At 49.8% G+C, this 26,322-nt stretch overlaps 1 protein-coding gene across 1 annotated transcript in view; it reads right to left on the reverse strand.

Annotated features, from left to right (window-relative positions):
- RAB37 (RAB37, member RAS oncogene family) overlaps positions 1–19,494 on the reverse strand; it is a 58,174-nt gene extending 38,680 nt beyond the window's left edge. The window contains exon 1 of the mRNA XM_036268011.1: positions 19,357–19,494. Within this exon, the coding sequence (XP_036123904.1) occupies positions 19,357–19,428 (72 nt within the window). The 5' untranslated portion in view covers positions 19,429–19,494. The remainder of the gene's footprint in view (positions 1–19,356) is intronic.
- Between the last annotated feature and the right edge of the window lie 6,828 nt (positions 19,495–26,322).

Below are 26,322 nucleotides of genomic sequence, written 5' to 3' on the forward strand. Positions count from 1 at the left end.
GGAGGCTTCTGGCAGCCTGGCTGAGCGGAGAAAAAGTAAGTCAGAGAGACAGATCCAGCATGGCCGGTGCGGCTCCGTGGACTGAGCGTCCTCCTATGGACTGAGAGCTCCCGGTTCGATTCCCGGTCAGGGCACATGCCTGGGTCGTGGGCTCGATCCCCAGTGGGGATCGTGCAGGAAGCAGCCGGTTGATGTTTCTCTCTCACATCGATGTTTCTATCTCTCTCTCTCTGAAAAAAATCAATAAAAAACATATTAAAAAAAAAGATCTATTCTGATCACTTTTGATGACTTGACTCAAGCTTTTAAAAAATGTGTCTACCAGATGTATAGCTGGGTATAATGTTTTTATTTTATTTATTTATTTATCCTCACCTGAGGACATTTTTCCATTTTTTTGTTCAGATAGAGTGGGAGGGAGAGAGAGGAAGAGAGAGAGAGAAACATCGACGTGAAAGGGACACATCGAGTGGCTGCCACCCGCACAACCAACCAGGGCCGGGGACAAACTGCAACTGAGGTATGTGCCCTTAGCGGGAACCGAACCCGGGTCTCTCTGGACCGCAGGCCGACGCTCTAACCGCTGAGCTAAACCGGTCAGGGCTGGATATAATGTTTTTAATCCAGAATTCCAGCCATCTGAAAAGGGACGGAGCTGACTAACCCATGACATTGGTGAACGCTGCCCACCCATGCTACAGCGGACAGAGCGGACTTCGGGTCTGTGGTCCATCTGGCGAGCATCCAGGTTCTTGAGACGGTCTGACTACAGGGATCCACCTCAAGGCCAGTCCAACTTGTTCAAGCCTGAACTCAAAGTTAGAGTACAGGAAGTGGTCAGGCTCTGGGGCAAGGGAAGCAAATATATGCAAGAGGTTTGAAAGGAAGTTATTTCATAACGTTTATAGACTGGTATCTCGGTGTTGTCTAAGCCATATCCGGCTGGTCCATTTATTGCTAAGGAAGATTTTGGGTGCCAGACTAGCACCTTTACTGCAAGTAAGAGAACATTCAGATCTGTTCTTCTTGTCTGAGTGACAGTGGCATTTGCCATTTTTCTGTATGGTTTCCGGGAAAGTGCATTTCTGTTACAGCAAACTCAAGACACTGACCCACTGAACTCTGAGTGCCTCGTTAATTACAGCCTGTCCAAAGTAGCTCGGGCTTCCCTCCTCTGGCTTTTGAATGATTAATATTTAAAGATTCTGCTTGATAAAAACTGTAGGGTTTGGACAGTCTCCTTTTGAGAACTATATATATAAATATATTTTTTTGAGAACTATATATATATATATTTTGGAAATATATATATATATATATATATATATATATATATATATATTTTAATCCTCACCCAAGATATTTTGATATTTTTCTATTTACCTTCAGACAGAGTGGCAGAGAGAGAGAGGGGGAGAGAGAGAGACATCGACGTGAGAGGGACACATGGACTGGCTGCCTTCCGCACGGCCCTGCCCCGACCAGGGCCAGGGACGAAATGCAACCAAGGTTCGTGCCCTTAGCTGGAGTTGAACCCGTGACTCATTGGTCCACAGGCGACGCTCCACCACTGAGCCAAACTGGCTGGGCAAGAACAATGTGCATGCTGCTGGCTTTCAGAAGATAGCCTTTCCGAGAGTCAGGTGACAGAGACAGATACACAACGACGGAAACCTTCAAAACACACAATTAAGATACATGTTGCATTGAAGTGAGTTTAAGGGCTACCTTTGCTGGACACCTTCACAGTGGCTTTAGGCTCGGAAGGGCCAGGCTGCTGGACTCGGTTGATTTCACGTAATCAATACTTTTTTAGCTCGGGAGGGACCGATGCAGTGGTTAGCCTTTTATTTGACCAATCAGGCTCATTCTCAGCCAAGGTGATCAGAACTGATAGTTGGTCAGTTCATTGAAAGAGTTGGTTAATTCAGGGAATCATAAAACAGATGTTCTTTCTCTAAATGCTTTATTTTGACTCAAAATAGCTAAACATGCAGCAATTTGCTCATATATATATATATTTTTATCCTCACACAAGGACATTTTTCCATTTTTTGTTCAGATAGAGTGGGAGGGAGGGAGAGAGAGAGAGAGAGAGAGAAAGAGAGAGAGAGAAACATCGACGTGAAAGGGACACATCGAGTGGCTGCCACCCACACGACCAACCAGGGCCGGGAACAAACTGCAACCGAGGTACGTGCCCTTAGCGGGAACCGAACCTGGGTCTCTCTGGACCGCAGGCCGACGCTCTAACCGTTGAGCCAAACCAGCCAGGGCAATTTGCTCATATTTTGATGGAGACCTAAGTCATTTCTTTGCCGACAGGCCTGCAGGAAGAAGGGGCTGGTTTTCTGCACACATGGTGTGCGGCTGGATTTTCAGTTCCAGTTTCTCTGACGCGGTGCAAGACACCCTAGACACTTATGAAGCAATCTGATTGCAAAACCCTGTTTCATTTTTATGTTTTTACTGGAAATATTTCATAGTTCTCTCACTCATTCCTAATTTGACGGCATTAAAAAAAAAAATGACATGCTTTTATCGAGCCTTTCCAAAGCATTCAATTTTGTTTTTGTAGAAATAACTTTTCTCTTTCTTACTGGTCAGTTTCCTTTCTGTTTACACTTGTCATTGATTAGTTTATGGACGCATGAATTAAATCACATAGCTATAATTAAATGTGTATGACAGCCCTAAACGAGTTTGGGCTCGAACACAATTGACTCTTGTTAAAAGTGCATGTCACGGGCGAGAACAGAAGAATCTGCCCATTGCTACAGGGGTAAAGTCGGTACGTTTCACCAAGAGACTAAAGGGGGTTGGTTGCTCTAGTAACTTGGTTAAGAGAGAGATTGGTTAAGAAAGTTTCTACTAAACCATCTGTTATGACCATACTTTCATAAAAGGACGGACATTTGAGAATCCCACGTCAGAACAGTAGTCAGTGTTTCCCAAGACAGGATGGTAACTTTATGCCGATGTGGATTTATGGTGCGTGTACACGATCTGCTACAGATCAGTCGATACTTTGTCAAGGGCTGGCACTCACTTATGGACTAAGGACTGGCAGCCGTTGATCTTGTTCACCCTGTTCTCTGGACACAGATCCCCTCCCCACATCCCAGCTGGTGTGGTCGAGCATTCCCCCAGCAGCCTCTGGCACTCACACTCGCCTGGATGCTGAGTCAGGCTGTTAGTCACGAGGGCCCTGTGGCCCAGCACCAGCTGGACAGCGGGCCCTTTCGATCACTCAGATTCCCCCTGCCCAGCAGAAGCCCTCCCCCAAAGTGACCTCAGACTCACAAGGCCCCGTCCTGATGGTCTCGGGTTCTTGCATCAAGGAAGGGTGACTGACTCTCTGGTTTTGTGAAGGAAACTCTGACGATGGGTTCAGGGTTAAGAAATGGGTAAGACTGTTCCTAAGGCTCAGAAATAGAGAAGAGACGTTCTGAACCTCCGTGTGGTCGAACATCCACTCTTCCCAGAGCAGAGGAGGGTCTTCTCTTGTGTTCCCTACAGGTCCCAGAGCGACAATTCCCTCCTGAGGAGTTTCTGAAGCCCCCCCCCCCACCCCGTCACCTTTCTCCTTCTGTGCCCCAAACCCAGATGTCCCCAATCCTACCATTTATTAACTTACTCATTTTTCATGTCAAGTTATAAAATATTTGATGCATGCTACATGCTTATATAATGTGTACATATGTTATAAAGGACAGTAGAACAAACACCCATGTACTAGCCACTCTGCTGAAGAAATGGAACATTACAAATACCACTGAAGCCACACAGCTCATTATTTGCCTTTTTTTCTTCCAAGGAGGAACATGCTTGCATCGAGTAGCTCTAATCGTCCATTGCAGCCCTTGGTCTTCTCCTCACCTACACGTTAGTCATCAGATGAGGTGGTCTGCATTATGCGGTATTCTGTACTAAACTGACGAGTCTAGGCAGCTCTTCTTATTTTAAGAACCGCCCCCCCCCCCCCATGCCCAACCATGCCTTTACGTTATTTAAGGATCTGGTGATGGGTCTGTCACTTGGAAAGCATCGGGAGGAGTTGCAAAGTTCAGATAATGTACTCATTTCAAATTTCACACAGCCTTTGCAAGATCAATAATAAGCCACAAAAGCAGGAGACCCAGTGTCCTCCCAGGGAAGCACCTTGCCATGTGACACTTGGCAAGTGAAAGCAGAACTGGGAGAGAAAGTAGTTCATTTGAACTACGGGGAGACATGGGAACGGATGCCTGAGAAGGTGACGTTAAAGTGAACGAGGTTTTTCCCGGAAGTGGTCCTGCTGTCAGTACATCTTGGCTTGCTCCCCTGGGGCTGTTATCCTGCAGCTGGGTTTTGAGGGAGGCAAATCCCCAGGGGATAATGTTGCTTAGCTCCTAAGACCCGATCAACAGTGACTCAGCGCACCGAGCCTCCTTTCCAGGGGCATCTGAGCAGGCCCTGGAGGCAGAGTCTTGAATCTGCGTGGTAAACGCCAGTGAGTGTCCCCCGCTGGCATGGACTCTGCTTCAGTGTCTGTCCCTGGGCCGGGCAGAGACTGTCGCCTCGCCAGGGCGATGGTAGAACTTTGTGAAGTCTTTGTACAAAAATTATGAAGACTCTCAAGGTGGCGACATCAGAATATGAAGCCAATCATGGGGCCCGTCTAAATGCGGGGCCTGTGTGAGAGCCCAGGTCGCATACCCACTGAGCCAACTTTGCTCGACGGGCATCCTCCTCACTTCTCACTTCTCATCGTGTGGCCACGGTTGCGTATTCCTTATGCCCTCTGGAAAAACCCAGGCACTCTGGTCCCCAAATAAGGAGGAAGAGCTTCCCCTAATTCCAGCCTGAACCTCACCCTGTGTCCTCATCCCCTGTCCCCACATTGACCTTCTTCTTGGGTGATTGAAAGTTTGGTCATCTGTTTTCTCCTCAGGAAAGTCTACTCTCACCCGCAGGGTGAGGTCTGGCTCCAGGGCCCCAATAAGCCAATCATTTTATAGGGTGACATCAGTTCTTTGCCTAAGTCTGGTTATTAATAACCTAAGTCTAGTTATTCAGACTATTTTTTTTTTTAATGAGAGAGAGAGAGAGGAAGGCAAAGGGAAAGAGAGAAAGATGGATGTGGAAGAGAAACATTGATCGGATGCCTCCTGCATGCCCCCTACTGGGGATGGAGCTTGGAACCTGGACAGGTGCCTTGATGAAGAATGGAATGGGACACCTGGAGACTTTTTGGCGCATGAAACAATGCTCAACAAACTGAACCACACTGGCCAGGGTTCTTTTTTATAAATATTTTTTCAATTGATTTTTAGGGGGAGAGGAAGGGAAAGGGACAGAGAGAGAGAAACACTGATGTGAGGGCAAAACATCGACTGGCTGCCGCCTGCATGCCCCTCACCAGGGATCGAGCCCGCAACCCAGGCACGTGCCTGGACTGGGAATGGAACCCTTGAAGGCAACCCTTCAGTGCACAGACGATGCCCAACCAACTGAGCCCCATGGGCTGGTTATTCAATCTTCAATGACACCACGTGTGAGACACAACTAGCCCAGTTTAGGCGCGAGAACAAGTTTAGTTTCTTTTTTCATCCACTTCTCATAGAAGATTTAAAAATATCGGGACCCAGCTTCCCCTGCGAGTACCCTGGAGAGCTGTTGAGGCTGCGTGGTCTCCCTACAGCTCTTACCACCCCCGCATCCCTCGGAAACCAAGCTCTTCACTCTGACTCCTGGGCTGGGCACGTGATCCATTGTAGTTCAATGAGCACTGGATCTAAGACTTGGGGTGACAGTAGGAGCTGCTGGCAATGGCGCGACCCCACGAAGAGAAGCGTATCTGCAAATAGGGCCGAGGCAGAGGGAAGAGACACAGAAAGTAAGACTCGAGTCCCGGATCCAACTGGGCAGCACGCCCAGGCTCCTCGGTTACACGAGCCAATGAATTCTCATGTTTGCTTCAGGGGGTGTGCGTCGGGTTTCGTCACGGAAAAGCCGGGCCGCAGGGACCCCCTTTGCCTGCAGCAGCCATGCTCGGGCTCGATGGCACAGCACGTGCACCAGCTCCGCGGACTCAAAAGGGCTGTTCGAATGGATGGCCGAGGAAGCACCGTTGGCTAAGGCAGAGCCAGGGCCGAAGCCCGGGGTTGTGACATCCCCAAGCCCAGTGCTCTTCTTTTGCTAATGAGCTGCCTTCTCCTCTAAGGAAATCAGTGAACAGGACAAACAGTGGACAGAGCAGGCGGCAGCCAGGGCAGGGGTTGGACAGGACAGAGGGTGGACAGTGTTGGTGGCAGCCAGGGCAGAGGTTGGACAGGACAGAGGGTGGACAGTGTAGGTGGCAGCCAGGGCAGAGGTTGGACAGGACAGAGGGTGGACAGTGTTGGTGGCAGCCAGGGCAGAGGTTGGACAGGACAGAGGGTGGACAGTGTTGGTGACAGCCAGGGCAGAGGTTGGACAGGACAGAGGGTGGACAGTGTAGGTGACAGCCAGAGCAGGGGTTGGACAGGACAGAGGGTGGACAGTGTAGGTGACAGCCAGGGCAGGTGTTGGACAGGACAGAGAGTGGACAGTGTAGGTGACAGCCAGGGCAGAGGTTGGACAGGACAGAGGGTGGACAGTGTAGGTGACAGCCAGAGCAGGGGTTGGACAGGACAGAGGGTGGACAGTGTAGGTGACAGCCAGGGCAGAGGTTGGACAGGACAGAGGGTGGACAGTGTTGGTGGCAGCCAGGGCAGAGGTTGGACAGGACAGAGGGTGGACAGTGTAGGTGACAGCCAGAGCAGGGGTTGGACAGGACAGAGGGTGGACAGTGTGGGTGACAGCCAGAGCAGGGGTTGGACAGGACAGAGGGTGGACAATGTGGGTGACAGCCAGAGCAGGGGTTGGACAGGACAGAGAGTGGACAGTGTAGGTGACAGCCAGAGCAGGGGTTGGACAGGACAGAGGGTGGACAGTGTGGGTGACAGCCAGAGCAGGGGTTGGACAGGACAGAGAGTGGACAGTGTAGGTGACAGCCAGAGCAGGGGTTGGACAGGACAGAGGGTGGACAGTGTAGGTGACAGCCAGAGCAGGGGTTGGACAGGACAGAGAGTGGACAGTGTAGGTGACAGCCAGGGCAGGGTTGGACAGGACAGAGGGTGGACAGTGTAGGTGACAGCCAGAGCAGGGGTTGGACAGGACAGAGGGTGGACAGTGTAGGTGACAGCCAGAGCAGGGGTTGGACAGGACAGAGGGTGGACAGTGTAGGTGACAGCCAGAGCAGGGGTTGGACAGGACAGAGGGTGGACAGTGTGGGTGACAGCCAGAGCAGGGGTTGGACAGGACAGAGAGTGGACAGTGTAGGTGACAGCCAGGGCAGGGTTGGACAGGACAGAGGGTGGACAGTGTAGGTGACAGCCAGAGCAGGGGTTGGACAGGACAGAGGGTGGACAGTGTAGGTGACAGCCAGAGCAGGGGTTGGACAGGACAGAGGGTGGACAGTGTAGGTGACAGCCAGGGCAGAGGTTGGACAGGACAGAGGGTGGACAGTGTTGGTGGCAGCCAGGGCAGAGGTTGGACAGGACAGAGGGTGGACAGTGTAGGTGACAGCCAGAGCAGGGGTTGGACAGGACAGAGGGTGGACAGTGTGGGTGACAGCCAGAGCAGGGGTTGGACAGGACAGAGGGTGGACAGTGTGGGTGACAGCCAGAGCAGGGGTTGGACAGGACAGAGAGTGGACAGTGTAGGTGACAGCCAGAGCAGGGGTTGGACAGGACAGAGGGTGGACAGTGTGGATGACAGCCAGAGCAGGGGTTGGACAGGACAGAGGGTGGACAGTGTGGGTGACAGCCAGAGCAGGGGTTGGACAGGACAGAGAGTGGACAGTGTAGGTGACAGCCAGAGCAGGGGTTGGACAGGACAGAGAGTGGACAGTGTGGGTGACAGCCAGAGCAGGGGTTGGACAGGACAGAGGGTGGACAGTGTGGGTGACAGCCAGAGCAGGGGTTGGACAGGACAGACAGTGGACAGTGTAGGTGACAGCCAGAGCAGGGGTTGGACAGGACAGAGGGTGGACAGTGTAGGTGACAGCCAGAGCAGGGGTTGGACAGGACAGAGAGTGGACAGTGTAGGTGACAGCCAGGGCAGGGTTGGACAGGACAGAGGGTGGACAGTGTAGGTGACAGCCAGAGCAGGGGTTGGACAGGACAGAGGGTGGACAGTGTAGGTGACAGCCAGAGCAGGGGTTGGACAGGACAGAGGGTGGACAGTGTGGGTGACAGCCAGAGCAGGGGTTGGACAGGACAGAGAGTGGACAGTGTAGGTGACAGCCAGAGCAGGGGTTGGACAGGACAGAGGGTGGACAGTGTAGGTGACAGCCAGAGCAGGGGTTGGACAGGACAGAGGGTGGACAGTGTGGATGACAGCCAGAGCAGGGGTTGGACAGGACAGAGGGTGGACAGTGTGGATGACAGCCAGAGCAGGGGTTGGACAGGACAGAGGGTGGACAGTGTGGGTGACAGCCAGAGCAGGGGTTGGACAGGACAGAGAGTGGACAGTGTAGGTGACAGCCAGAGCAGGGGTTGGACAGGACAGAGGGTGGACAGTGTAGGTGACAGCCAGAGCAGGGGTTGGACAGGACAGAGGGTGGACAGTGTGGATGACAGCCAGAGCAGGGGTTGGACAGGACAGAGAGTGGACAGTGTGGGTGACAGCCAGAGCAGGGGTTGGACAGGACAGAGGGTGGACAGTGTGGGTGACAGCCAGAGCAGGGGTTGGACAGGACAGAGAGTGGACAGTGTAGGTGACAGCCAGAGCAGGGGTTGGACAGGACAGAGGGTGGACAGTGTAGGTGACAGCCAGAGCAGGGGTTGGACAGGACAGAGAGTGGACAGTGTAGGTGACAGCCAGGGCAGGGTTGGACAGGACAGAGGGTGGACAGTGTAGGTGACAGCCAGAGCAGGGGTTGGACAGGACAGAGGGTGGACAGTGTAGGTGACAGCCAGAGCAGGGGTTGGACAGGACAGAGGGTGGACAGTGTGGGTGACAGCCAGAGCAGGGGTTGGACAGGACAGAGAGTGGACAGTGTAGGTGACAGCCAGAGCAGGGGTTGGACAGGACAGAGGGTGGACAGTGTAGGTGACAGCCAGAGCAGGGGTTGGACCGGACAGAGGGTGGACAGTGTTGGTGGCAGCCAGGGCAGGGGTTGGACAGGACAGAGAGTGGACAGTGTAGGTGACAGCCAGAGCAGGGGTTGGACAGGACAGAGGGTGGACAGTGTTGGTGGCAGCCAGGGCAGAGGTTGGACAGGACAGAGGGTGGACAGTGTAGGTGACAGCCAGAGCAGGGGTTGGACAGGACAGAGGGTGGACAGTGTAGGTGACAGCCAGAGCAGGGGTTGGACAGGACAGAGGGTGGACAGTGTAGGTGACAGCCAGAGCAGGGGTTGGACAGGACAGAGGGTGGACAGTGTAGGTGACAGCCAGAGCAGGGGTTGGACAGGACAGAGGGTGGACAGTGTAGGTGACAGCCAGAGCAAGGGTTGGACAGGACAGAGGGTGGACAGTGTAGGTGACAGCCAGAGCAGGGGTTGGACAGGACAGAGGGTGGACAGTGTGGATGACAGCCAGAGCAGGGGTTGGACAGGACAGAGGGTGGACAGTGTGGATGACAGCCAGAGCAGGGGTTGGACAGGACAGAGGGTGGACAGTGTGGGTGACAGCCAGAGCAGGGGTTGGACAGGACAGAGGGTGGACAGTGTAGGTGACAGCCAGAGCAGGGGTTGGACAGGACAGAGGGTGGACAGTGTAGGTGACAGCCAGAGCAGGGGTTGGACAGGACAGAGGGTGGACAGTGTAGGTGACAGCCAGAGCAGGGGTTGGACAGGACAGAGGGTGGACAGTGTGGATGACAGCCAGAGCAGGGGTTGGACAGGACAGAGGGTGGACAGTGTGGATGACAGCCAGAGCAGGGGTTGGACAGGACAGAGGGTGGACAGTGTGGGTGACAGCCAGAGCAGGGGTTGGACAGGACAGAGAGTGGACAGTGTAGGTGACAGCCAGAGCAGGGGTTGGACAGGACAGAGGGTGGACAGTGTAGGTGACAGCCAGAGCAGGGGTTGGACAGGACAGAGGGTGGACAGTGTGGATGACAGCCAGAGCAGGGGTTGGACAGGACAGAGAGTGGACAGTACAGTGTGGGTGACAGCCAGAGCAGGGGTTGGACAGGACAGAGGGTGGACAGTGTGGGTGACAGCCAGAGCAGGGGTTGGACAGGACAGAGAGTGGACAGTGTAGGTGACAGCCAGAGCAGGGGTTGGACAGGACAGAGGGTGGACAGTGTAGGTGACAGCCAGAGCAGGGGTTGGACAGGACAGAGAGTGGACAGTGTAGGTGACAGCCAGGGCAGGGTTGGACAGGACAGAGGGTGGACAGTGTAGGTGACAGCCAGAGCAGGGGTTGGACAGGACAGAGGGTGGACAGTGTAGGTGACAGCCAGAGCAGGGGTTGGACAGGACAGAGGGTGGACAGTGTGGGTGACAGCCAGAGCAGGGGTTGGACAGGACAGAGAGTGGACAGTGTAGGTGACAGCCAGAGCAGGGGTTGGACAGGACAGAGGGTGGACAGTGTGGATGACAGCCAGAGCAGGGGTTGGACAGGACAGAGGGTGGACAGTGTGGGTGACAGGCAGAGCAGGGGTTGGACAGGACAGAGAGTGGACAGTGTAGGTGACAGCCAGAGCAGGGGTTGGACAGGACAGAGAGTGGACAGTGTGGGTGACAGCCAGAGCAGGGTTTGGATAGGACAGAGGGTGGACAGTGTAGGTGGCAGCCAGGGCAGACGTTGGACAGACCAGGTGGCAGCCAGGGCAGGGGGTGGACAGAAAAGAGGGTGGACAGACCAGGGACAAACAGGGCAGGTGATGGAATGGACAGGTGGCGGTCAGGGACTTCCTGGGTGGCCTTGTCGTGTGTCTGTGGTGCTACGGTGTCTGGAGGAGACCTGGCTCGTCAGGCACAGGGGGTGAGGGTCCCAGAGGGCATGACTGCAGAGCTCACCTGGCCCTTCGCCTCTGTCTTTCCCAAGCCTCTCTTCATGTGCCAACCGTCATCCCAAGAGGTCAGGGCCCTGGTGTTTTGAGTTTGACTGGATGTATTTCAGCTCGGATCTTTGGAGAAGTTTAGGGAGGGGTTGCCAGCTTAGCTTCTCTGTATCTGACTGCCAAGCTCGAGCCATGACTCTCTGCTCTGGGCATTTCTCAAAGTGCACTGGGGAGTCCCTTTCTTTCTTGGACATGGACTTGACAGGATCCCTGTCTCAGGAGCCCAGAGCCATTCTGACCTTCAGAAGTGGGGCCTCCTCCGGCCTGTGGATTTTGCTGTCCTTCTGATCAGTCCTGAGTCAGGACCCAGGGCAGGAGAGAGCTGCAAGCACTTGTTCCCCAAGAGCCCACCTCCCACCCTGTGAGATGAGAGGTTCCTGACCTTTAACAAGTGTTCGTGGGCACCAAAGTCCATGTGTTAGGTTGGGCTAAAGTCAGTGCAGCCGGAGTCACCTTTCTGTGCCAGCCCACTGACCATCCAGCCTGCAGCCCACTGACCATCCCGCCTGCAGCCCACTGACCATCCCGCCTGCCAGCCCACTGACCATCCCGCCTGCCAGCCCACTGACCATCCCGCCTGCAGCCCACTGACCATCCCGCCTGCCAGCCCACTGACCATCCCGCCTGCAGCCCACTGACCATCCCGCCTGCCAGCCCACTGACCATCCCGCCTGCAGCCCACTGACCATCCAGCCTGTAGCCCACTGACCATCCCACCTGCAGCCCACTGACCATCCCGCCTGCCAGCCCACTGACCATCCCGCCTGCAGCCCACTGACCATCCCGCCTGCAGCCCACTGACCATCCAGCCTGCAGCCCACTGACCATCCCGCCTGCAGCCCACTGACCATCCCGCCTGCAGCCCACTGACCATCCCGCCTGCCAGCCCACTGACCATCCAGACTGCAGCCCACTGACCATCCCGCCTGCCAGCCTCAGCTTCTTGGGAGTGGGGAACGGGCCCTATTCCTGGGGCTTGGGGATGTCTGGCACCCAGCAGACGTTTGCTGACTCATCTCTCTGCCAGAGATGTCTGATTCCAAGGCGGGGGTGGTGGGGGAACGGGCAGTGGTGACCAACAAGGAAATGGCCCCAATCACCTTTTTTGTCTTTCATGGTTCTTTCCCCTGAAACCAAATCCCTAAGGGCCTGACACGGGCAGAGGGCGGAGATGTGAGATGACAGCTCTGGGTGTGACCGATGGAGGCTTCTGAACAGGAAGCACCCCCACCTCTCCTCCCTCCCCACTACCAGGTCAAGTCCAGGACATTCTCAAGCTCCAAGGCAAGTGGCTCTTAAAGGGAGCAGGGAGCTGGGGATCTGAAGAGAACGGAATGCCCACCTGACCCGGGTCACAGTTACGTGCAGTGGAGGGCGGCAAAGGTCAGGTGGAGAGGCCCCTGGGGTGGCAGGGGCCACAGGAGCTGTAGATTGGCAGCCAACCGCATCAGCCTGATTTCGTTAAACGTTGGAATCCTCCAAGTCTCTGTCTCTCTCCTGGATTTCACGCTTAGCAAACTGTACCCTGATTATAACGTGGCTTGGCATCTAGGGCAATGCATTAGTCTTGTGAGTTTAATTAACAGGAGCCTGCCTGGAGAGACGGATCCACTCTTCAGTGCGTGAGAAATTGCCGGTCTCTGATCCTACAGCGGTGGGGCCACACACTGGACTAAGGTAGTGACGATCTGAGACCCCTCGGCAAGGCCCTTTGTCCTCTCCTGACTCTACTTTGCACCCCCAGCTTGCCGGGGTTTGAATCCAGGCTCCACCACTTATGAGGGGGGTGGCCTTAGGCAAGTTTCCTAAGGGCTGTGCCTCAGCTTACTCAGCTGTGAAATGAGATTAAAATAGGGTCGTTGTAGGACTGAATGATGCAAAGTGCTTAGAACAGGGCCCTTATCACCCGAATTCCCACAGTACCTACACCCTGTGACCTTGAACAAGTAAGGGCTTTATTTTCTTTTCCATCTGCCTCCATTCCCCATTTAATAGCATGGGATTAATAACAACACCTACTGGGAAAGCATGGTAAATATAAAGTGTCACAGTGTATATTTAAGTTTTTCGTAAACTGTAAAATTCTCTGCACATGAAAAAGGCGTTTATCTTCATCATTTATTATTAGTGATTATTAGTCTCGCCGGGTCCCTCTAGACTGCGGGTAGAGAGGATTTTAATGCCTCCCAGTTTGTCACCTAAAGAAACCTGTGAAGAGGACCGGGAGGAGGGGGACCTCTGGATAAAGATGAAGGTTTGTCTTTCTCTGACTTATTTCACTTAGCGTTATACCCTAAAAAGTACACTGTACACCTGAAACTAGTGTAATACTGTACCCCAACTCTACTTGAGTGAAAAGGGTTGGGCCGACCTGCCCCCCAGGGGAGGAGGTTCCTGAAGGGCTGGAGGGGCTCCGTCTGGTCTGGGCTGAGTCCGAGTCAGCAGCTTCATTCCCCCCAGAGACTAAGGGCTTCTCCACGTGGAGTCAGGAGGGGCCGAAAGGAGCAGGTTCTGCCAGTTTCTCCCCTGGGCTTCCTGCTCTGATACCCCCAAGTCTGCTTTTTACTAGACAGGGTTGCTGGAGGGAGGTGTGGATACAACATTCAAATGGCGGCCCTGGCTGGTTTGGCTCAGCGGTTGGAACATCGGCCTGCAGACCAAAGAGTCCCGGGTTCGGTTCCCGCTAAGGGCTCGGTTGCGGTTTGTCCCCGGCCCTGGTTGGGGTCGTGCAGGTGGTGACCAACTGATGTGTCTCTCTCACGTCGATGTTTCTCTCTCTCTCTCTCCCTCCCACTCTGTCTGAAGATGAATGTGAAAATATCCTCCGGTGAGGATTAAAAAAAAATTCAAATGGCAGAGGGAGGAGTAGGAGGGGAAAGGTTTGCTTTGCCTTTAAAAGGCCCATAACAACAAAAGATCAAGAGGAACAGAGAGGACGAATGTGTCATCACTGGCCCTGCCTATACCTCTGGGGAGGGGTGTGTGTGTGTGTGTGTGTGTGTGTGTGTGTGTTGGTGGCAGCCAGGGGCAGAGGAGTAGAAAGGAAGAGGAATGTGAGCATAAACACAACTTGGTTCAAGACACCTAAAAACATCCCAGCAGTATTTGCAGAAGCAGAAATTGTTAAATAACATTCCCACGTTGATGGGCAAACCCTGTGTCCGGTGAGCAGAAATGCAAATAAGAGGAGGGAGCAGACTTGGGCACCAAGGTCAGGGGGATAGGAATCCCTTGCGAGGGGAATTCTTGAGCTCTGCTTATTTCAACATTTATAATATTGTCACTGGGAGGACGGTCCAGGGCTGCTCCCAGCTGGGGAAGGGCATTGCCCGCGTGCTCCGCAAGTTAGCGAAGGAGCTGTGATCTCCGTGCTCACCTGCAGTCTCCAGGGACAGCTTCTCTGGCCTGAGGAGAGGGTGGAATCAAGAAGCCAGGATAAATTTAGACTCACTTCAAATGTCCCTTCAACAGTTCCCCAGACTGGTGCTCACCTCGGGCTGTTTACTTCCAGCAAAGCTGGGTTTCCTGCCCTGAAAACGGAGGAAGTCAGAGCCCTTTCCCAGAACAGTTTCCAAGAGGAAACATTAGCACGTCGACAGTGGCGAGTCTCAGATACTTTCTCACGAGAGGTCCCAGGGACTGTGTCAGAGGGGAGAGCGCTCAGAGAGGGGAGCCTGGAGAGTTTGGAAAATGACTTTGGGAGGTCGGTGTGAGTCACTGTCCTTTACTGCTCAGACTGTCCAGGAGGACCAGCCAGCCCCTCCCCACGCCAGCTGCCTGCCCTGAGGCCTGGGCGGGACGCCTAAGTCAGCGCTCAGCGGTGATGCAACACACACTTCATCTATTTATCCGAAGTGTCCGGACTCCCAGCCCCAGGAAAACTAGCCGGCAGAAACCTTCTCCCGGGCGGGGGGCGCGCACTTTTCTGGGCTTTCTTGTTTGCTCCCGAGCCGAGGATGGAAATCTGGCAAGGAGTGGAGCTATGCTCTCATTTTGGTTACATGCATTTTTTTTTTCTTTAAAAAAAACAAACCACTTTATTGAGGGATGATAGACTGGCTTTGAAAGTAAAATCTCTTCATCGACAGGGATTTGGATTTTCCTGTAGGTTCGATTTTTTTAACCACAAATTTGTATTCCATTAACATCGTTTTAACTGAAAACAAAACAAAACAAAGAGCCCCTGAATGATAAAGAAGGGTAGGAGGAGACAGAATAGAGGATATAGCACTTCTTGGTCCATTTATTCTTCCCTGTAAAATGTGCTGGTGGGGAAGGGAAATACCGTTGAGTCCAGAGCCTGCTCTTGGATCAGTGGGTGAGGGAGGCCGACTAGTGTGTGTGACTGTCTCTCCTAGATGCGCATTAACTCTTAATCAGAGGACATGAAGGGGAGAGGGTCGGGCCTCAAGCTGATTCTTCCTTGGTTACTTCATTGTATCTTCCCAGGATACTTCTGAGACTACACAGTATTGTGTGCATGTCTTATAGGCTATGAGATGATGATGAGGATGATGATGATGATCATGATGATCATGATGATGGTGACGATTACTTTTTGGTGTGTGTTCTCTATAATGCCCAGCAAATTTCTTACACTTTGGAATGTTCGATACGTGTTTGCTGCAGGAGTAGGTGCGGCACATGAACTCGTGAGGGATGCAGACATCACAAGTGAGCAGGACAAGAGAGAAGTGAAGGACACATGAAAGACAAGGGAGAGAAGTGGAGATAACCTGACTGCTGTTCCCACCTACAGAGAAGACATATGAGCAGAGTCAGAGGGACCGGAAATTGCTTGTAGGACAGAGACCTTTGCCCCTTATCTCCTCAATCATTCCATTTGTCCCAAGAGTGCCCAAGCCCTGGATGAATGGATGGACAGTCCACATCCTTCTGCCCCGTGGGCCCTGCTCTTTCCGAGATGCCATGGAGGGGATTGATTTTAGCTTAGCAATGGTTTGCCCTCTCGGAACAAGACTGGCAAGGGGGTGTACTTCAGGGCTCTGGTGATAGTGAGTTAGAGTCCTTGAGCTGAAGTCCCTTTGTCCTGATTCACTAGTATCTGAGACAAAAACTGCCCTGTCTCTGTGCTTCGTGTTCCCAGAGCGCACAGTCAGGCCCTGGCACGGCAAGAACCCAGCCCTTGGCTTGTTCCTGAACCTCTAACTCACACCAGAGCCCTTGATGGCCCTCAGACTACTGGTAGCAAGAGAGGGCTGAGACATCTCTGAGGGACAGAGCGGCAAAGTTGTTTGCTTGTTTTAAATTATTTAGTTGCATGAAATATTCAGATTTGTGAGCACAACAGCAACTCTATTTAAAAACTCCCAGCATGTGATGGATGAAACTCAATGTTTCCAAGCGGTTCCTAGCTTCCAGTTCACACTCCAGGAGCATCCTACGAGTTACTCAGGCTCATTTGGGTCAGCTGCCAACTCTTGGGACTAGCTAATTGCAAGTGCCAGCCAAGGCTGATGCTATTTGACATATGTTTTTTCATATAAGTGAATTTTAATAAGAGGTCTCATTACATCCCACACCTCACCTCCCATATTTCCTGGAAAAAGAAAATATTCAACTTGTGAAAATAGGGTTGGGGTGTGCCCACAGAAGTCATGACTTTTGTGTGGTTGGATGTGTGAACTTGATCCGATGGGACTGTGCCTTGTGAAATGTGTGTGTTTCCGGTTATGAAGCTGCTGTTCTTTCTTACAAAGCTTCATCATTTTAGGTGAGCCCCCATGTGACAGGTTCTGAAACTGCTCTGCAGCAGTTCCTAATAGCAACCACCTTTTATTGAATGCTTCCTATATGCCACAGAAACAAGCAAATAATATTATATTATCTAACATCTTTGCTTAAAAACACAATAAGCCAGGTATTATTATTGCTGATGGTAGATAAAGTAAGACTCACAGATGTTCAAAGTCACACCAAAGTCTGTCTGATTCCAAGCCTGGGGTCTAGGTCTATCTGACACAAAATCTGGCTGCTCTGTCAAAACGTTAAATGATTCTTCCTCCTCCATAATGGTAACCTCTGGGGAGGAAGAGGGGAGAGTATGTGGAAAGGGATATATGGGGGTCGGTTCTGGGAAGCTGGCAAGATTCTAGCTCTTTATTGGTAGTGGTTGCACAGAGGTACTCACTTTGTGATAATCCATCAGAGTGTACAAGTATGGTTTGAACCTTTCTTGTGTTTGTTATACTTCAAGACAAAGTTTATTTTAAAATGCTTCTTCCTAGCAACTAATGTTGGAGGGGAGCCTACATCCTATGGTCAATGTGTTCCAATGAATCAACAGGAATTCCTTGGACTCTCCTACATAGCAAGCTTAAAAAAATAGGAAAAATATATTGATACCCTGCCCCTTTACAAATCAATTTTTAGGTGGATCACAATAAAAAGTCATGCGCAATAGTGAGCTAATATTAGCATGATAATGGAAAGTGAAACTTTCTACCCACTTATGTCATTCTGTTGGGCACCTTAGAAGGTTTAAAGCCAGCTTCTTCTCTCAAGATACTCATAACCAAGCATTTATGATCAGTAAGTAGATACTTGTCTTCAAATACAGTGGAACTTGTAGGAACAGGCTCTTTCCCAATATGTTGATCAATAAACCCAAAGGAAGGGAACATTCTCATGGGCTACATCCTACATTTCATGTATGAGTAATTGAGGTGGGAAAGACTATACTTGACGGATAATTTGAAAACTTTGACCTCCAAATCGTAATCTTTCAAAAGGAATATTTCTATCTTTACAAGATGGTTTAAACTTGGAGAGGCCCATCTATCTAATCACCAGGATGCTTTTGTAATTGATTTGTAATTATGTTCCTTTGCTTGTATACACTTCCCATTAAGGCTAAACTCACAACCTCAAAACCACAGATTTGATTATAGAGTACTTCAAACTGTAATGGTTTAAAAACCTTCAGTCTGGGGCAGTTGTTATAAATTCTTCTCCTCGTCTATACCCCACAGGTTCAGAGACCTGGAGGGAAAAAGTCCTATAGACTGTTCAAGTACAGACCTGCTTCCCCTAATAGCCGATTTCCCTTTATTTGTGTCAGAAATTGCCAGCTTGACACAAGGCTGTGCACCTGAAACTGTAATGTGCATATTTATCTCCTAAGGATCTCGTTAAATTCCAGATTCAGATGCTGCAGATCTGGGGCGGAGACTGAGATTTCACTTATCTAACAAGCTCTTAGGTAATGCTAATGCTGTGGTTTTATGGACCACATTTGAGTAGAGAGAAAAAAAAATTACACGTGGAGTAATAGTTCCTGGCTCTTAGTACCAGCTCTGCCATTTTCTACCTTGTTTTCTTGAGCAAGTCACTTTGCCTCTCTGGACTCCAGTGTCCTCTAATATAAACTGTGTAATAAGGGAAGAGGGCGAATCACATTATTTCAAAGCTTGGGTCTACGGAATTTTCAGAAGGATATGTTGATTTAAACAAAATCTCTGAGTGTAGGACAATGTGCACAGCCTCTCAGAGGACTAACAAATAAACTGATATTAGCAAAGTAGAAAATATAAAGACGGAGTAAGGAGGGCAGAGAAAGGGATCAGGAGCCATAGTGACTTCTGATGGCAAACACAAGCAATGGGTTTTGGATTAAAAAGTGTTGCCTAGAGCGAGGCTGCCACTTTCTCCAGCAATCACTTCAAGCAGAGACCTACATTACCGAGGACTGAGTTGCATAAGAAACTTAAATGACGGAAGCCATGGATGAATAACTTTGAAATCAACACACACTTTCAGGAGGCGAAGAGCGAGCCAGGGCTGGAGGGGAGGTTTCTGGAGTCACGAGGGAGTCTGCTTTGAAAACAACAGTTTTCCCCCTGCAGATCATTCCGTGTCTAATTTTAGCCAACTTGGCCAGGAATTCAGGTCTTCGACCACAGCTATAGGACCTAACGGGGCTGGAGCTTGGTTGGGAAGACACACAGCCTCCCACAGGGTTCCGAGGAGTTCGGATAAATGAGAGGCAGGAGGGAGTGGATGAGGAAGAGACACCGGTGATTTAAATAAACGAACGAAGCTCCTGGAATCGGGACCTTCGCGGCGGCCCCTCCCCCAGAGCACCCGCACCTCGGTTTTGAGCAGTAAACGAACGAACAGAGAGGGTCCCTAGGCTCACAGAGAGGGGCTCGTTTCTTTTCCAGTCCCAAAGCCAATCCAGGGGGACAGAGGGAACTCCTGGCGAGGGCGCCCTCTGCCAGCGTTGGGCGGAGACGGGGCCCCGGAGGGGCGTCTTACCTTGTGCAGGACATGCTCGTTGAAGTCAGGGCCAGCTCCCCCCTGGTAGGAGTCGAATCTCTGCAGGTCCATGTCCGGCTGGAAGCCCGGGGCTCCCCGCGCCCCCAGCGTTCTGCGTCAGAGCGCCCGGAAGCTCGGTCTGGGCTCCGCTGGGTGCGGCGGGCGGGCTCGGGTCTAAGCCCCGCGGGCCGGGCCGCATCCGGGTTCAGCACTGGACAGCGCCCGCGGCGGCCGCACCCGCCGGCCTGGAGCGCGGGACCGCGACCCGGCGCTTCGGCACAGCCACGGCGAGGCCGCCCGGGACCGGGGTTGGGACACCTCGTCTGCCCTGAGTCCCCTGTCTCGTGACTCCAGGATGCTGGGAGGGACGCAAGCTCTCCGTCCAACCAGCGGTCCGTGCGTGTCTCATTCAGCCATCGGCCTCCGGAGGCTCAGCGACCCGGCTGCGTTCTCGGGCACTGCGGTCCCGGAGCTCCTGGTTCCTGGTTCTCAGGGAGCGAGTGTCCCCGTCACACGCGCAGCTCAGCGCTCCCGGGGCTGCAGAGGCAAAGTCCTGCGGCGCCGCCACCACTTCTCTTTTCTCCCTGGACAGTTCCCTCCAGTGTGCATGAGACACACGGCGGTGTTAGGCCTGAGCTCGATAGATGACGGACTTTAGGGAGTCCCTGAAGTCTCTAAAATATTTTGCAAAAGTCTGCTTAGCTGTATTTTCCTAGGAAGAGGGTCCACAGCTTAAATTACACTCTCTAGGATGCATATGACCCCCCCAAAAGTTAAGAACAACTGGCTTGGGAGAGGCAGAAGGACGGTTAAAAGCACAGGCTCGCCCTGGCCGGTTTGGCTCAGCGGTTGGAGCATCGGCCTGCGGGACAGAGAGTCCCGGGTTCAAAAAGCACAGGCTCCAGAGTTCGAATCTTGGCTCTGAAAATTATTAGTTGTGTAACCTTGGACAAGCTACTTAATCTCCCCCCAAGTGTCCACAAAACGGAGATTATAATAGTACCTACCCTGTGGTGTTGTTTTGAGGACTCAATGAGTTAATGCATGTAAAATCCTAGAACAGTGCCTGACATAGATTAGGAACTCAAATTAAAAAAAAAAAGTTAGCTATTGTGCTCTCTGGGCAGGAGGACGGGGAACTCTGGCTACACCCCCTGAACACCAGGAGATGTGCTGGGACCACTGATTTACAGAGTTGCATTATACCTGGACCAGGAAAGCATGAGGCTGATCTCATGAGAATTGGGTGCTGAGACTGTGGCCTCGAAGGTCATCCTCATACGGTGACCCCAGCATTCAACAGACACAGGTCCTATCACCTCTGACCATTGGAGTCAATATTAGTAGGGTGAGAAAGGGCCAGGCTTAGGGTTTAAAGGGTGCATTTCATTTTTTTGTCCTTACCCGAGGACATTTTTTCATTTTTTGTTCAGATAGAGTAGGAGGGAGAGAGAGGAAGAGAGAGAGAAACATTGACGTGAAAGGGACACATCGAGTGGCTGCCACCTACACGACCCCACCAGGGCTGGGGACAAATCGCAACCGAGGTACGCGCCCTTAGCGGGAACTGAACCCGGGTCTCTCTGGACCGCAGGCCGACGCTCTAACCGCTGAGCCAAACCGGCCAGGGCTAAAGGTATATTTTACTTCTGGGGTTCAATTCCTTTTTGGCTGACATTGACATTCTCTGAAAGTCCTTACTCATCTGGAAATTAGGAGGAGCAATTGTGCCTACCTCACTGGGCTTTTGTGAAGAGTAAATGAGACAATTATATGAAAAGATTTCAATTTCTTTTAAACTGTAAAGCAAGTTTCATTTACAAGTTGTTATTATTGTTATTAGAATCTCTAATACTGTAGAAACTCACTACATATTGATTAACTGAACAAAGCCAGGAAAACAGTATTGTTTGTGTGGTTGTACATGTGACATTTTCACTAGGCCTACAGTTGGGGTTCTTAACCTGAGGTGGAGAGATGGACTTTAGTTTAGGGGAACTGTGAAACATTGAAACAGTATCAAAGGTTTTGCTTATGTGCATTTTTCTGGGAGAGAAGTCCAACAGCTTTAAAAAAAAAATTGTTGATTTTTTAGAGAGAGGAAGGGAGAGAGAGATAGAAACATCGATGTGAGAGAGAGACATCAATTGGCTGCTTCCTGCACGACCCCCACCCGGGATCAAGCCCAGAACCCGGGCATGTGCCCTGAGTGGGAATCAAATCAAGACCTCTCAGTCCATGGGACGACGCTCAATCCACTGAGCCACACCGGTTGGGCTTCAACAGCTTTTATTATGTTTTGAAAGTTGTCTATTCAAAAAACATTGAGAACCAACGTTGTGAGGAGGAACTCTCATCACGAGGTTCTCCTGAGCTCCCTCACCATTCCTGACTGTGCTAGATAAGAAGGCTCCAGAGGCCAGTGGTTGCTTTGTCTTGAACCTCACAGTCCTAGGAAGGGTCATCGCTTCTCAGGGTCTGTTCCCAAGATCTGAAGACTCAGAAACATGATTTCATCTGGTTCCCTGAGGGTTATGAGGAGCACAGAGCAGGGGATCTGAACTAATCTGGAGTTGATTGTGGAAGACGTCCTTGAGAAAAGATGTTTAAGCTGAGATCTGGTGGAAGGGGGGCCTCAGCCATGAAAGAGGGGTGGTGGTGTGACTCCAGCAAAGCAATCGGCATGTGCAGAACGTTATGGTGGCAAGTCTGGATGGAGTCCAGAGAGGCAGGGAAGAGGGGATGATAGGAGAAAGGTAGGGGATCAGATCGTGAGGGCCATGTTAAAGAGTTCTGGACTTTATTCTAAGAGCAATGTGAAGCCACTAAAAGACTTTCAGTAGGGAAGTGACATGGCAAGATTTGTTGTTGTTGTTTTTTGTTTTTGTTTTTTAGAGAGAGGGAGAAAGGGAGGGAGAGAGAGAGAGAAATATTAGTGTGAGAGAGAAACATCAATCAGCTGCCTCCTGCACACCCCCCTGGGGACTGAACCCACAATCTAGGCATGTGCCCTGACTGGGAATCAAAATGGGACTTCTCAGCCCATGGGCCAATGCTCAATCCACTGAGCCACACTGGCGGCATGATTTGGATTTTAAAGATACAACTCTGGCTATTGTGTGGATTAAGAGCCAGGAATAAATATGTTCATCTTTTTCTTTGTGATTTATAAAATCTCTTTATATATTAAGGGCACTAATTCTTTATGTTATAAATATTGTGTTATTTTCTGCAGATTTGCTTTTCAATGATTAACTTTACTTATGCTTTTATTATACTGTATAAAGTCTTTAATATTTAAGTTTGGATTGAGCATGAGTAGGCATTCGCCAGGCAGAGGCTATCTGAAGGCATATCATTGAGAAAACAATGACAGTAAAGGAAAATCGATATTCTTTAGAGAATGTGTTATTGAAATGGGATCTAGTCATCAGCAGTGTTGGGTTATGTGGGTTCATTTACAGCTTCCCCTTTACATTTGTGGTTTTTAATCCACATTTTTGTATTAATGGCTGGTTATGTCCTCCTTGAGAAATTAATCTCTATCAGCATCTCACTGATATATGGGATTCTAAGAGCACCCATTTACATTTTAATACGGAAGCTTTTAGTCCTTTGCCTGGGAATGAGAATCACTTTTGGTGGGTTCCATTTTCCTATCTGTTGTGATGGAAACTGACTAGGTTAAAGATTTTTTTTCATTTCACTTTGAAAAATTCAAAGTAAGAAATGCATATCAGTGAACAAGAGAATGGCCCAGAAAGACGTACACATCTCCTTTCTCCCCACTTCTCGTCTCTCTCCTCTACGGCGACCCTTCACAGCTTTCTGTTTTCAGTTCCTATAATGCTAGTTTTTATTTTATTTTATTTATTTATTTATTTATTTTTATCCTCACCCGAGGATATTTTTCCATTTTTTTGTACAGATAGAGTGGGAGGAAGAGAGAGGAAGGGAGAGGGAGAGAGAGAGAGAAACATCGACGTGAAGGGACACATCGAGTGACTGCCACCCGCACGACCAACCAGGGCTGGGGACAAACTGCAACCGAAGTACGTGCCCTTAGCGGGAACCGAACCCAGGTCTCTCCGGACCGCAGGCCGACGCTCTAACCGCTGAGCCAAACTGGCCAGGGCTTTAATGTTATTTTTTGTTTGTTCATCAGCTACAAACACTTTCTGTTGATTTGTAGCCCTATGGTTCCTCTGCTTATTCTTCTCAATATAGTTATGCTAGTATTTTCTGTTCTTTCACAAATCAACTCTATAATTTCGCGTAACAGAATTAAACCTCCATTTCTCGCTCCATTAACCATAGATGGTATCTTTTTAGTTGCCAAGATGTAAGATGAAGACTTAGTAAACCCACTCTTCCCTTCACTTCCTTTCCCTTTCAATTTCCAACCTCTCCCAGAAACACTTTTAAAGAATGACCTTTGTGTTTTAGAATTATTTTATGTTTACGGGAGAGTTGCACAATCAATACAGAGTTCTTGTGCATACCACCCCCAGTTCCCTCTACTGTTATCATTTGTACACCTATCACAACTAGGAATCAATATTGATATGTTATTATTAACTAAAATTCATACTTTATTTGTATTTTCTTAATTTTTACCTAATGTCCTTATTCTGTTCCAAGACCCAACCCATTGATAACAATCACATTCATTGTCATGTGTCCATAGGCTTCTTAAGACTACAAACAATTCTAAGACTTTCTTTGTTTTTGATGATTTTAACAGTTTTGAGGCATATTGGTCAGGCATTTTTTATTTATTTTTTAAAAATTATTTTATTTATTAATTTTTTTGGTACGTGCCCCTAGCGGGAACCGAACCCGGGTCTCTGGACCACAGGCCGACGCTCCAACCACTGAGCAAAACCAGCCAGGGCTGGTCAGATATTTTTTAAAAGGTCCTTCAATTTGCATTAGTCTGAGGTTTTTTTTTTTCCTTATAATTAACAGGAGTTACGTGTTTTTTTCAGAAGAAAACCACAGGGGTAAAATGTCGTATCAACACATCACATGAAGAGGATGTGTTATCAGCATGACTCATCGTTGATGTTAACCTGGGTCACCTGACTGAGGCAGTGTTGTCAGTATCCATTTCGTTCCTTTCTAGGATCCCAATGACTTCCTGTTCTGATATGGACTGGTTTCTTTGTATTCGATAATGACTTATATTTTCTGCCCCGCTGACTTTCTAATTGCTTTTAAAAATGGAATTCTGCCCTGGCCGGTTTGTCTCAGTGGTTAGAGCGTTGGCCTGCGGTCCAGAGACCCGGGTTCGGTTCCCGCTAAGGGCATGTACCTCGGTTGCAGTTTGTCCCCGGCCCTGGTTGGGTCGTGTGGGTGGCAGCCACTCGATGTGTCCCTTTCACATCGATGTTTCTCTCTCTCTCTCTCGCTTCCTCTCTCTCCCTCCCACTCTATCTAAACAAAAAACAAAAAAATGTCCTCGGGTAAGGATAAAAAAATAAAAAAATAAAAATGGAATTCTGGGCCTTCATTAGATGCTCAAGACTCCTTTTCAAGTTCTCTTCTAGACTAGCGTAGACTACTGTGCTACAGGACTTAATTTTCCCGCTCCAATCTGACTTACTTGTTTCTAGGCCTCCGCATGGCTGTACCTCTGCCGTTTTCCTTCAGTTTTATTGCTGTGTGGGATCAGTATTTCCCATGGTTCGTGCCTTCCTCTTTCTTGGTTTACTCCCTTGTGAACGTGGTTTATTTTTCTTGGTTTATTCCTCATGAGTAAGTATTTGAGGATGTTACTTGAGAATGTACTCAAATAACTTCCCAAGAAAGGGGGCACCGAAGGTGAACTTCCTGAGTCTCTGCGTATCTGAAAACGTGTTTGCTTTGCTCTTCTTCAGTTTCAGCTGGATTTGAAATTCCAGGTTGAAGACGGCTTCCCCAAGTTTGAAGACCTCGCTGTCTTGTAGCACACTAATGAGCTAGTGCTGCTCACTGATGTGTTGCTAATAGGAAGTCTGTAGCCAGACTAAGTTCTCAGCCTTGGGAATGACCTGTTTTAACATTTTTTTTTTTTTGACAGTTTTAGGATCTTATCTTGATCCATGGTTTTCTGAAATTTCACATTACGTTATTTGATTGTATGGGTTTTTACATCTATTTTCATGAACATGGCCAGTATACAGATATCTCTTAGAGACCTTGCTTTCAGTTCTTGGGTATATGTGCAGAAGTGAAATTACTGAATCATAGAGTCATTCTATTTTTAAATTTTGAGGAACTACTATGGTCAATTGCTTTTTAAAATGTTTTAATTGATTTTAGTCCTCTTCACTCGATTGTTAACTTCTTGAGATCAATACACACATTGGCTTCTTCATTGCCTTCCTCAAAACGCCCAGAACATGGATAAATGATCATGAAATAAAAATGCAACGACAAAGCACAGGGAAGAAGCACTCCTGACATGTGTGGAGCTCCACCCTGATCCAGAACTTGGCTTGGGCTGTAGAGAAGGCTTCTGGAGCATTTTTGTTTATCACAAAAGTGCTGGCTTTGTTTTCTCTCTTATCTCCAGAGATGCTTTCAGCCTCGTGAGATGTGGTCATCAATCAACATTTGCTCTCCAGATACTTCTCTGTGCCAGACATAACAGGATGTGCTTTATCAGCCTCTTAACTTAGTTTATGTTTCAGGTAGAAGCCAGACAAGAAAAATTTCCCCCATCCATCAATTCCTGCTTCTGCTGCTTTTTGGAAAAACAACCCTCAATGAAGAAAATAAACGTCTTTGGGGATCATTTTCTCGGAGGTGGAAAGATACTAGAAATTAACTGGTCCAAGAATAGTGGTCATGATGAACAAAGGGGACAGTTTGTATAACAAGATATCAATTTCAGAGATTGAATATACATTCTGAATGAAAAGGGCAGTATTGTTACCAGAAAGTTAGTAGCAAGGTAAAGAGACTGTGGTGACTTTAATTTTC

The sequence above is a fragment of the Molossus molossus genome, unplaced genomic scaffold (assembly GCF_014108415.1).
Source record: "Molossus molossus isolate mMolMol1 unplaced genomic scaffold, mMolMol1.p scaffold_m16_p_19, whole genome shotgun sequence".
Classification (NCBI taxonomy): domain Eukaryota; kingdom Metazoa; phylum Chordata; class Mammalia; order Chiroptera; family Molossidae; genus Molossus; species Molossus molossus.